This window comes from Coptis chinensis, chromosome 9 (genome assembly GCF_015680905.1).
Source record: "Coptis chinensis isolate HL-2020 chromosome 9, ASM1568090v1, whole genome shotgun sequence".
NCBI lineage: Eukaryota > Viridiplantae > Streptophyta > Magnoliopsida > Ranunculales > Ranunculaceae > Coptis > Coptis chinensis.
In genome coordinates, this window is record NC_141464.1 from 83948393 (window position 1) to 83961532 (window position 13140).

Below are 13140 nucleotides of genomic sequence, written 5' to 3' on the forward strand. Positions count from 1 at the left end.
TGGGTGGCACCCATGTGAATCCCACATAAACAACCCCACGCCAAATGAAAGAAGAAAATAACTCCCTTCTCTGCAAATTAACAAAAATAAATAGCCAGCATGTGAATATAAAAATGAAAGCTAATTCCCTTTCAGACTGTTCCTTCGTTAAGTCAACTTTTGTAATACATTTCGTTCCTTTTCCATATGAGTATTTTTTTATGACAAATGAAATCATATATACAAGAGCTACTACAAAGTATAAAAGTAAAGTTGTGCTCCTTTCCATCTCAACGAACTCCAAATCTTCTAGACTAAAATCCTGCCCATGTTGTCCTACTTGATAACAGCTTCATTCTTCACTTTCCCTTCAACATTTCCTCCTATAACTCAGAATGTCAGAAGGAAGGTAAGAAAGACAGTGAGATATCGGATGACTTGAATCCTCCCATTGCAGTCTGCATGCATTTATGCACTCGTGTGCTGCTAAACTGGTATCCTATCTGGTATATAAAGTTAACATGACTGATGAAGTCTTTTCTACAATGTACACTTTTGTTATTCGGGCGAAATGTAGCCTCCTCTATTCATTTGATGATTATTTCTGTAAAATGAACAAAGCATCCAGACAAACCATGTTAACTCAGACCTCCTTGATCTTGATTGGACTCAGCATTCCTAAAAAGATAAGAAAGATTCAGTGTTTTACCATAAAAGGCCACCTGCTGACCACCCGAGGCCCAAACTACATTCTTATGGCTCCATTACCAGAAGAGAGTCTGGATCAAAACTAACTTCTTAGTTAGTTATAACTGGCCCAGAAACAATTTTATTAACGCATGGCATAGTTCAAATGAGAAAACTGGCATGAAGAGTATTACCTAGGCATTTGCAAGTAACATGATTTAAAAGAAGCCATGTCTAGGGTGGAAGTGGCCGGCAGCACCAGCGATGAAATCAAGCTAGTATTGTTGCTAGGAGAAGATGGAGCCAGAGTGGCACTGATGCTTTGCCCAACCTCTGCTGCGGAAGTGAAAGACATACCAGAGGGATCTGCATTGCTTTTAGTAGGAGAAGCAAAGGGATTGTCAGGAAGATTGTGTTCCACACTGCAACAAAATATTGAAACAGGATAAGTCTCTTGGTACCACGTTACAAACAGACTTGGCAAACTTTTGGCAGTAAACATAAAAGTAAATTACATAACAGCCTAGAGCTTTGGAAATCTAGCAGCATTGTCTTACTACACAGTACCAATATCTCTATCAACATTCTATTCAAATTCAATCATGAAAAAGAATGTTGGCGATATGACATAAGTATAATTGAATTTGGCAACCATGGCAAGACGTCAAAGTAAAATGCATTCGAATAAATTATCAGAATCTACCCTTCGAAACCCACTTATCAAAAATCATAGAGCTTTGCCCTAAAAATCCAACAGTCTTCAAATAGAACCAAAACAAGAAATAGGTCATAAAGTTTTGTGACACCAAGGATTTAAAAACAGAACAACTTTCCAATCCTTGTGAACTAAAACAAGAAAAGATAGTGAAGTTTTGCCAAAGCAAGGATTGAAAAACGAAACTCTTCAATTCTTATTGTTTACTGTTGCATTATTACCTGACATGGGTGTTGTTGTCGCCATGCTTGAAGTTCTCCTCCGCATCGTTGTCCCCACGATCTAACTCGGCTTGAGGCTTTGAGACATTATCAGCAATAGTGGATAGTGATAAGGAAGTCGCACAGCTTACTGCACAATTATCTGCAAGAAAACAAGATGGCATCAGAAAAAAAAAATGTAGCACGTGCTCCTACCTTCAGGAGTGTGTAGAACCTTAATTGTTGTTCATGCTTACCTAATTGCGTCATAGGACTACTCTGACCAGGTGAAGATGTCGGAATCATGAAATTCTGATTGACATAAGCGTGGGAGTGAATTGGGGAGGGAACGGAACCAGTTCCAGTAGAAAGATTGCGACGATGGTGCTTATTACCATCAAAAAGGTGCAGGCCCATCAGTTTCCTACTATGAAGCTCCATTGCTTGCTGCAATTCAGCCTGCTCCAACTTTCTTCTCATAAGCAGTTCGTTGGTATTGTACATCCTCGGACTGCTTTCCATTTGCATACTGAACTGAAGGTCAAAGGGGTCCCGGTGATCATGGCCAGTAATACCAGATGGTGAGAAATCTCCCAACTCCATCATTGGTTGTTGCTGCTTCCTGTTTATTGGGAAGAGATGATAAATGTATTTGACGCATAAAACAAAGATTGAAACTATGAAATTGGAATGTGGAGTGCTTGTACCTATCTGGGACTTTCCCTTTCTCTTTGTAGGGCTTAACAAGCACACGAGCGTCGCAGACAAAGTGTGGGTTGCCTTTGGCGAGGATGAGCTTCACAGTCTCAGAATAGATGAATGTAACAAACCCAAACATTCTTTTCTGCTGGTATGGTATCCTCACATCCTGTACAGGTCCATAAATACTTGGAAAAGAAACAAGAAGTACACTTCAATCCCCAAGTCTTTAAATTGCAGAAACAATAGCAAAAAACAGGAAAAGAATCTTCACCCAGGTAGAGATGAGGAGTAAGGAGAAACCTGAAATAATTGGAGACGTCTTCTTCTCTGAAAGTGCTGTCAGCTGGGAAAGTCAAGTATATCTGCCTGGATGCAGAGTTAGCCATTCCTCCGGGGATGCTTAAAAAGTCACTTCTCTCAATTCGAGACCGACCATAATGGTGCAAATCGTCCCCATCCAACATTAACCCAGCCGCTGCCCTGAAAAAACCCAAGACCTCAATCAAAACAAATCAATGAACCAATCCTCAAAATAGAGCTCTATGCTAGTGAAAACAATAATAGCAATAATAAACAGCACACTGCACCTCAAAGTATCATTCTGCTGCTGTTGCAACAAGAAATTTGAGCATTTGCTGCCAGTGTAAGGGAAAGAACCAGAAGCAAGCAGCTGGGAGGCATTGGTCAATCTCTGCTGTTGATGCTGACAATGTTTCAGACTCCTGGATCTAAGAAGCTCGTGACACTGGTCCATGACATCAAATTCAGCACCAAATGCGGTTGAATCAGGAGATTCATGGAGGAAACGACAGCTTGTCCCATTCTTACAGTAGCCTCTAGCATAGTAAAGGCATGGCTTCCAGCCAAAAGGATCCGAGCCGATATCTGTGACGGAGAGGCTGCGTCGGTGTTGGTCCCACACCCCAATTGGGAGGAGATGAATTGTTGAAGAACATAGCATCAGTGTCCGAAGAGGGGAAAAACAAGTCGGGGTCTTTTGGGGCTTCGTCGAGGAAAGACAAGGGGTCTTGGAGATGAAATTCATCAATGTGGTTGCTTTTGACATTGTGGTGGAAGCCATTGGGGCTCAAAACATTAAAATCAGCGGAGGCAGGAGAGTGAGAGCGAAGTAATCTGGAAGAATTCTGCCTGGAAAGTGGGAAGAAGGGAGAGAGGCCTAGTTCATTACAGGCTTTGAGGATGAGAGAGTGGATAAGGGATTCAGGACCAAAAGCAAGACGGATCATTTCTTTGTCACCATGATCTTGGATCAAGAGAAAACCCATTATCTTAGCCGCATTCTCTGGGTCTATGCTTTGAATCCTTGAAAAAACTATTCTTGTTGCTTCATAAGCATCCATGATTTGCTGTGTTGGGCAAAGATGATGTTTTTGGACTTGAAAAAACTAAATAAATATGACTTACTCACTCAGAGTAATCCTTTATCTTCGACTTTTCCTTTTCTTCCCTCACTGCTGCTCTTCTGCAAAAAGATATATAAATGAACCAAAAAGAAGAAAGTTAGATTTTTTTTTTCTGACTGCTACTCTAAATACCGAATCCCTCTCATACTCTCATGTTTATGTTTATGTTTATGTTTATAAAAAAGGAAAGGAAAAAATATGATATCCTACTACTTAGTACTTAGTAGTTACCCACCAGATATCATGTAGTAAGTAGGTCTGGAGTCTCTGGATCCAACATCTTTAACACTCCCACTATTAAAATTTTCAAAACTAAAAAGCAGAAGAGAGGATCTCTATGGCTTTTGTTGCTGTCAAGTTGAAAACCAGCTTATTACTGAAACAAACTAAAAACAGAGACTCTGAGGTGGAGTACATGATTGGAGGGTGGATGACCTCCTCTATTTTTTTTTTTTTTTGTTTAGGGTTTTAGTAGTAGTAGTAGTAGTAGTTGGTACTTGTTGCTAGTGACGTTTCTCTGTGTGTTTTAAGACTTTCTGGCCCTTTATTTATTTGTTCATGTTTTTTTTGTCTTTTACACCATTTCTTTTCATTTTTTAGATCCAGATCTCGTCCACTGCCGCTCCCAAATAGGCATATTTTTCGGTCGGGTTATTTGCTCCCCTTTCTTTTCATTTATCACTCAAGATTTTATTTTTTACTCTTGGGCTTTGATTTTTATGGGTCTGGATGTCCATAAAACCAAATTTCGGACACCTCTCACTTGTAGACAAGTTTATGGAGACTCTTTGAGCTTCACCCACATGAAAACTTCAGTTGGTTACATACATTTCTGAACATTTGTATTTCCTAGTGTTTAGTCACCAAAATCAAGGCACTTGGTGTTGGGCTCACTAATGCTGGTCAGGGGAATACTGGATTGAGTCAAGTTTGGTGGACCATGAGGATGTGCGGAGAAATTGTCCACCAACTAATAAATCATGAATTTTGTTCTAACGTACTAAAAAGTAAAAACAAACACCAACACTGCCACACACTTGTGTTATAGTTTATCCTTTATACACTCCTCTTTCCTATAATTTTAGTTTTTTAAGGAACGAAGAACAAATTTTTTATTTTTAAAATGTCATTCCCTAACTAGTCCTGATTAATCAAGATTTAACCTAGAGGATACAAGTATAGAACTTAGGGGTGCTATTTTATCTGAAATTCCAAAAAACCAATTTGATATTTTTTCCAATTTGGCATTGTTCTTATGTCCAAAATTCCGATATCTAAATTTTATGGGAAATAAATCAAATAATCAGATAGAAATTAGATAATCCGATTTCTGAATTTTTACAAAATCATGTGTACTTACAAGTCGCAAAATATACACATTTTAACCAATTACTTCATATACTAACACTAAGTCATAAGTCATAACCACATATAATCCCCAACCAAATCTAAAACCTGATATTAACTATGTCTAGTTTGGCCGGCCTTTAGTTAATATTTGTGTGAACTGGTTTGCAATGTTCTTTGGATTTACGAATTCGTAAAACAATTTGCCCGAATGTTTTCCAAGAAAAATTGTATTTTTTTTTTTATGAAATCCCTTTATTTGATCCGAAGTCACTGCTACTGGTAGTCATAGTTCATGATTTCAACAGGGATCTCCGAATTCCAACAAATATTTCGGGCTTTGAAGAAATCATAATAAAAATTCGGGTTTTGCTCAGAATTTGTAGGAATTTCAGTTTTTGGACCTTTCAGTGATTCCGAAATCCTGAATTATGCTAGTACCACAGACAGTTTTGTAATAATGGACCAACTACTTCAAAATGTTGCTCAGAGCCTCAGATTTCAAGGATATTGAAAATTTTGAAACTAATAAAAAAAGTGAAAAAACAAGAGGCCCTCGTGAATAGTTTTATCTTTTCTTATCTCTCGAGAATAGCTAAAGAAGCAGAATGATGATATATTATATAGTAGTTATTATCGGGGGGAAAAAATGATATATATATAGTAGTATTCGCCAGGGAACACGATAAAACAACTTCAGACCGAGCAATATAGACACTCTGGGGTTGTCAATGCAAATAACAAAATGAAACCAGCACAGATCTCAAAACAATATTTTAATCCATAGTAAATAAAAGGAGCTTAAAAAAAATAAAACTAAAACTCTGATTTTATGTACAACAACTCAACAAGACTGAAGGTTAGAAGACCAGAAATGTTTTGAAAGAAGATCCTAAATAAAATTTTATTTAAATAGTAGACTGTACTTTTAGAAATTGAGCTAGCAATTTGTTGCTGTTGCTGAGCCAGTGACAAATTCTGATCAATTCTCATCACTGCACCTCCCAAGTCCTAACATAACTAAGTGGAGTAGCAAAAGAAGGGGTACATGAGAAATCCATTCATATATACCAGTGATGGGGAGGAGGAGATGGGGAAGCAATAAGGCGTTCCTCCAACAAAGCAACAAAAACCAAAGACGATTTGTCTCAATGTCTCACGCAGGCGCCCACTAAAAAACCTGTGACCCGACGCATTCCCATGTTCACAAACTCCCAGGTCCACAGTGCAAGGCTAAGCCCACTACCCAAAAGATTCTGCTACACATATTGAGAAATAAATTGTGGTGGAATCTAATCAACCTTTATAAGGTCAGGTACTGTGTACAATGTGTTGACCCTACACTTGCTGACACTGAAACTATCCACCACACATACATAGAGAGGTTGGTTTGAGTAATGAGTGTTCTCTTTTTTAACAGTAGCACCAGGTAATAAATTTGTTCAATGGGAGAAGAGAGAAAGTGTTGCATGTGGGTTGTGTCAGCACCCATGTGACTCCCACATAAAGGTTTGTCCTTGAACACCCCACACCAAAAGAAAGTAAAATAATAACACCATCCCATAGAAAAGAAGAGCATCACAGAAACTGCAATAAAATAAAATAAAATATATATAATAATAAATAATACTTCCTTTTCATCTTTAACCACACATTTCCTTATCATCTTTTCCTTTTTATATTATTCAACTTTTGTAATAGGCCTCTTTGTAATATTGTTCTTTCCTTTTCCATCTGTGTTTTGATCATGACAAATGATACTATGTGTAGTGTAAACAACAGCAACTACAAAATAGAAAAAGTAAAGCTGCAATCATTCACATGTCAATGAACTCAAAATCCTTTTGACTAAAATAACCTGAATTGAGCTCCTCCTTGTAAGCTTTTGCTTCCCCTTTCATACCCCCCTTCAGCTCCCATTTGTCCTACTTGATTCCAGCTTTGCTCATTCTTTCCTTTCCATTGAATATTTCCAACTATAACTTTCAGAATTGTAGAGAAGGCCAGAAAGACAGTGAGATATTGGAAGACTTGTATCTTTCCCATAACAATCTACTCCTGTATGCATGCACTTGCATGCTGGTAAACAGTATGCCTATATATGCGGATGGTATTAATAAACTTAACATGATTGGTAAGTCTTTTCTACAGTGTGTATACTTTGGTTATTCTGGTGATATGTAGCCTCCTCTCTGCAATTTGATGACTATTCTCTGTAAAATGAACAAACCACCAAACAAACCTTGTTAACTCAGACATCCTTGAGCTTGATTGGATTCATTTGTATCGAGATCAGGAAAGATTCAGTTCTTTGCCCATAACGGGCCACCTGCCCATTGTCTGCCCAGTCGTTATCGCCCATCCCCGGCCATGTACCCTACATTTGTATGGCTCCATTACCAGAGGAAAGTCTGGATCAAAACTAACCTCAGGTTATAACTGGCCTAAAAACAATTTTACTGGTATGAAATGACGTGCATAGTTACAAACAGAGAACTTCGTCAAGAATAGTACCTAGGCAACTGCATGTAACATGATTTGAAGGAAGCCATGTCTAAGGTGGTCGTGGCAGGTAGCAACGAGGATGGATTCAAGTTATTATTGTTGCTAGGAGATGATGGTGCCAAGGTACCACTGATGCTTTGCTCAACCTCTGCGGTAGAAATGAAAGACAAACAAGAGGCATCACCATTGTTTTGGTGGGAGATGCAAAGGGACTCTCAGGAAGATTGTGCTCCACACTGCAACAAAATGTAGGAAACTGGATAAGTCGCTTGCTAACGAAATGAAGTTTGCAAACTCTTGCTGATCAATATATAGATGATTAGTGAGCTTTCGCAGTTATGCCACATTGTCACACTACAAAACACTCTACAACATGACATTTGTATATAAACATCACTCATTTATCACTACAACACAACAAAAGTTTTATCAAGTTTCGCAGTCCGTCATGGCTCTAGGGCAAGTACTAATACCACGTAATGCTCAGACTCTAACCACTTCAAGTCCAATTCTTATAAAAAAAACAGCCCAACTTTGGATCTACAGTGTTTTATCCGTAACAACTGCAGCCTAACAATCAAACAGAACTAAAAGTCTAAAACAGGAAACCTTTTGTGGAATTTTGTGAAATGAATTGTTCTATCCTTTACCCAAATTTAATTAGGTTGACTATTATATTCTTACGTGTGGTCACAGTGCTTGGAGTTCTCCTTGCGATTGTCCCCACAATCGAGCTCTGCTTGCTTCTTTGAGTTCTGATCAGCAATAGTGGATAATGCTAACGATGAGGCACTGCTTGCACAATCATCTGCAAGTATACAAGAAGAAACCAAATCTCTTTCAACACAAGTGCTTCTAGCTATCTTAAGTTTTATCAACCTCAAGTCGGTGGTAATTTTTACCTAGTGGCATCTTGGGACTACTCTGACCAGGTGGAATAAAGAAATTCTGATTGGCAAAGGCGTGAGAATGAATGGGCACGTGAATGGGAGCAGTTCCAGTAGAAAGATTGCGTCGATGGTGCTTATTACCATCAAATAGGTGCAAGCCCATCAATTTCCTACTTTGGAGCTCAATGGCTTGCTGCAATTCCGCCTGTTCCTCCAACTTTCTTCTCAGAAGCAGTTCGTTGGTATTGTATAAGAGCCTCGGACTGCTTTGCATTTGCATGACCTGAAGGTCATAAGGGTCCCGGTTATCATGTCCAGAAAGAGTAGTAGATGGTGGGAAATCACTTCTCTCCACCAGTTGCTGCTGCTGCTTCCTAAGTAAAAAGTAGGCACACCAACTTTTGTTAAACTCAAACTGATATGAAACTAGATGCTCCAGTTGATGCAAAAAAAAAAAAAACTCTACTAAAGTTTGAATGTGGAGTGGAGTGCCTGTACCTGTCTGGGATTTTCCCTTTCTCTTTGTAGGGCTTAACGAGGACACGAGCATCGCAGACGAAATGTGGGTTTCCTTTGGCCAGGATAAGCTTCACAGTCTCAGGGTAGACGAATGTAACAAACCCGAACATTCGTTTCTGCTGGTATGGGATCCTCACATCCTGTACGGGTCCATAAATGCTTCGAGAAGAAATAATACTCACACTTCAATCATAAGATTAAAATTACAGAAATAAGAAAGTAACAATAAAAAAAATTGAATCTAAATTACAAACCTGAAGTAATTGGAAACATCTTCTTCTCTAAAGGTGCTATCAGCCGGGAATGTCAAGTATATCTGCCTCGATGCTGGGTTTACCATTCCTGCGGTGATGCTTGCAAAATCATTTTTATCAATCCGAGACCGGCCATATTGGTGCAAATCTTCCCCACCTAACATTAGCCCCGCAGCGGCTGCGGCCCTGTAAGAATGGACCAAGAGAATAATCAGGAAACAAAAAAAAAAAAGCTTTGTGCTTGTGAAAGAAAAAATAAAAACACCTCACCTAGTGTCATTCTGCTGCTGTTGCATCAAGAAATTTGGGCATTTGGCGGCACTGTAAGGGAAAGAAGCAGAAGCCAGTAGATGGGATGCATTGCTCAACCTCTGCTGCTGATGGTGATAATGTTGCTGACTCTTGGATCTAAGAAGAAGCTCCTGGCACTGTTCCATGATATCAAGTTTCCCAGGGGAACCAACATTTGTGGTTGAATCAGGAGAATCTGGAGGCGCATGGAGGAACCGACAGCTTGTGCCATTCTTACAGTAGCCTCTGGCATAGTAAAGGCATGGCTTCCACCCAAAAGGATCCGAACCCCCCAAGCCGATATCTGTAACAGACAGACTGCGTCGATGTTGCTCATTGTTCACTCCCCAATTCGGAGAATAAGAATTGAAAAGCATCCCATCAGTGGCGCTGTCGCTGGGACTGGTAGCTAGTTCCGAAGAGGGGTAAAACAAGTCGGGATTTTTCGGGGAGGCGTCGTTAAGGAATGCCAATTGATCTTGGAGATGTAATTCGTCAATGAATTCAGTGTGGTTGTTTTTGGCACGGTTGAAGGCATTGTTGTCATTGCCATTGGTTGCTACTACCGAGGCATAGGAAGCAGCAGAGGAGTTGGAATTGAAAGGTAATCGCGAAGAAGAATTCTGCCTGGAGAGGGGAAAGAAAGGAGAGGGAGAGGGAGATGGAGATGGAGGGTTGGAAGAGAGACCGAGTTCGTTGTAGGCTTTGATGATGAGTGAGTGGATAAGCGTTTCAGGACCAAAAGCAAGTCGAATCATTTCTTTGTCACCATGATCTTGGATTAAAAGGAAACCCATGATCTTAGATGCATTTTCTGGGTCTATGTTTTGAATCCTCGAAAAAACTATCCTTGTTGCTTCATAGGCATCCATTGCTGTTGTTTTGATTTGTGTTTGTACAACTGAAAACTAACCTCTAAAAAGACGCACACACTCCAATCTAAATCACTTACTCACTCACTAACAGGCCAGTAAAGAAATCCTTTTCTACAAAGACTCTGCCTTTTTCTTTTCTTTTTTCCTTCCCTTGTACTGCTTGCTGCTGCTCTGGAAAAAGAAAGAAAGAGAAATAGAAGAAAGTTAGGTTTTTTACAGAAGATGAAATTTAAGGGTTTCTAAATTGTTCTGACTGCTAGTACTCCCCCCCCTAGTGTTTATAAAAAGTAACAAATAAAAGGCAAGGGGGTTGGATTTGGTTACTCAAAAACAGAAACAAAAATTGAAAATATTGCCGAAAAAAGGAAACAAGGATCACTACTACACATGCATGATAAGTGATAACAGCCTTACTTACCTATACTACTAGATCACTGCTGTCCATCCAGGCCTAGTAGAATGATCCATCCTTTTACTCTAGTATTTCAGTGGACTAGAAAAAACTTCACTATAGCAACAGGCAGTAGCAGGAGTAGCAACCAGAAAACTAACTAAATAATATAAAAGCAGAAGAGGATCTATGAGGAGGATTTGAGTGTTTTTTTATATGTTAGGAGAAGGCCATCATGCCAAAATGGGGGAGTACTGGAAACTGCAGTCCCGTGTTATTATGAGTAGTGAGCTGGACTGCAGGGAGGAGAGAGAGGGTAGATGCAGATTACTTCCTTTTTTAGGGCTTAGTTGCTACTTTGTTAGTGACGTTTCTCTGTGTGTCTCTTTTACCATACTGGATAGATTTTGGACTTTCTCCTCTTTCTCTTTTCCCAACTATTATTGTGTTTGAGATACCATGCACTGACCCAAATACCCCTCTAAAACTCTCTTTGAGAAACCCATGCACTTGGGCTGTCAATGGTTTTCAATCAGGGGCGGCTCAAGGCCATTTGGAGCTACAGTTATTGCTTTATTTAGAATGCAAACCCTCATCTTTTATCCGGGTTTGGACCGGCAATGTATTATCAAAATACTTTGGCGGATTTAAAAGTTTTTTTTTTTTTTTTTTTTTTAATAAATTTTTACATTTCACAAACTTCAATTAAATTTCATTTTTCTTACTTTTTGAACGGCAAAATCACTAATTAAATCTTTGTATTCAAGTTCTTTTAGAAAATCTCTTTCTATAGATAATGTAGCTAATCCACTCAATCTTTCTTGTGACATGGTTGATCTTAAGTAAAATTTAATTAACTTTAGTTTTGAAAAACTCATTTCTGCCGAAACAACGGTTACAGACACTGTCATCAATATTCTATAAACTATATAAGCATTTGGAAAAGATTGTATTCTTTTTAGATAGTTCAATATTTTAATTGCGGATTCATTTTTGGTATCTAAAATTTCTCTTAGTAGTCTTAATTCTAAAAACAAATATGTACCATCAACATCACATTATCACAACTCTCTCCATGTTTTAGAAAACTTCAAAGATTAATACAATATTCTTTTAACCTATTATCATCTATTGATTTCAATTTTTTCACAACAAATAAAAATCTGACATTTCTTCAAAACTTTTTAACTGTTTGGATCTATTATTAAAATATGATATCGCTTGATCAATTATATATAAGAAAAAATTAGTTATAAATGACTCTTGAGGTGTTTGAGTTATTTCATTGTCAACATTTTCATCAAATTATCTCTTTCTCTGAATTACACATTTTTTCACAAAATACCGGTTCTATATCCATTTGACATGCAATATCTACAGATGCTATTTTAGCCTTTTCAAATCCTTCTTCTATGTACTTTTAAAAAAATGTGATTAGACATTTTATTTTATTTATAGCCATGTCAATAAACATATATTTAGATTGTAAATCCTTACTAACCAAATTCACAATAACTAATATATCATACCAAATAACCATTCCAAACAAAAACTCATAATTTTCTAAATCATGCAATGCTAGACTTTCGGCTTCACTCTTTGTTTTTGGATCCTCGCTAATTGTTGCTAGCTCAAGTAGAGCATCCCTAATTTATGACACTTGAGTAATCAATGTTTTAACACTCTCAACTTGACTTTTCCAACGTGTTGGTGACAAATTTTTCACCGTATATTTAGTTAAATACTTACATAAAACTTTCCATCGTTTTGTAGAGGAAGAAAACAAACAATAAATACGATGCAAAATTCCAAAAAAGGATATTGCATTTGAACAATAATTTGCCATGTCACATAATACTAAGTTAATACTATGACATCCACGTGGAGAGTAAAATGCTCTAGGATTTGTATCTAACAATCTTTTTTGGACGCCTTGACTTTTACCTTTCATATTTGATCCATTATCATACATTTGACATCTTATGTCGTTAAAATCTAATTTATATTCTTCTAACACACATAATAGCTCATTAAAAAGTCCTTTACCCGACATGTCTTCTAATTTTATAAAGTCTATAAAATACTCTTCGATTCTTATGAGACTTGAGGAAACATCTACACAACATAATATGACAGCCATTTGTTCTTGGTGACTAATATCAGAAGTAAGTGCAATCAAGTATAACATAGTAATATTTTGATTCCTTAATTTTCAAAATAATTTTATTTTTTATTTCAGATGCCAACAATTGTATCAATTCATTTTGTATATTGCGACTAAAATAATGAACCTTTAATTTATCATGTTTGACACGCCGAATATGTTATTGTATAATTGGGTCAAACTCTACAATCATTTCA

The 13140-nt window shown here is 37.8% G+C and overlaps 2 protein-coding genes across 5 annotated transcripts; both read right to left on the reverse strand.

Annotated features, from left to right (window-relative positions):
* Positions 1-102: 102 nt before the first annotated feature.
* Positions 103-4230, reverse strand: LOC147478925 (zinc finger CCCH domain-containing protein 53-like). Of its 3 annotated transcripts, XM_086581657.1 has the most exons (9): positions 3943-4230; positions 2871-3766; positions 2584-2763; positions 2289-2468; positions 1839-2203; positions 1603-1744; positions 861-1088; positions 689-758; positions 103-583 (listed from the first exon to the last, which is right to left on the reverse strand). In XM_086581657.1, the coding sequence occupies exons 2-8, from the start codon at positions 3362-3364 to the stop codon at positions 725-727; spliced, it is 1623 nt and encodes a 540-aa protein (XP_086437783.1). In that variant the 5' UTR covers positions 3365-3766; positions 3943-4230; the 3' UTR covers positions 103-583; positions 689-724. The 3 variants fall into 3 exon arrangements, with proteins under 3 accessions (XP_086437783.1, XP_086437782.1, XP_086437781.1); XM_086581656.1 differs by lacking the exon at positions 689-758 and having other exon boundaries at positions 103-657; XM_086581655.1 differs by lacking the exons at positions 103-583; positions 689-758 and adding an exon at positions 767-791 and having other exon boundaries at positions 3943-4083.
* Positions 4231-6688: 2458 nt separating this feature from the next.
* LOC147478926 (zinc finger CCCH domain-containing protein 53-like) lies at positions 6689-11115 on the reverse strand. 2 transcript variants are annotated; one of them, XM_086581653.1, is made up of 8 exons: positions 10807-11115; positions 9493-10559; positions 9223-9408; positions 8948-9127; positions 8462-8823; positions 8244-8367; positions 7569-7795; positions 6689-7465 (listed from the first exon to the last, which is right to left on the reverse strand). In XM_086581653.1, exons 2-7 carry the CDS (start codon positions 10383-10385, stop codon positions 7645-7647), a joined length of 1896 nt encoding a protein of 631 aa, XP_086437779.1. In that variant the 5' UTR covers positions 10386-10559; positions 10807-11115; the 3' UTR covers positions 6689-7465; positions 7569-7644. The 2 variants fall into 2 exon arrangements, with proteins under 2 accessions (XP_086437779.1, XP_086437780.1); XM_086581654.1 differs by having other exon boundaries at positions 9493-10554; positions 10807-11050.
* Positions 11116-13140: the final 2025 nt, after the last annotated feature.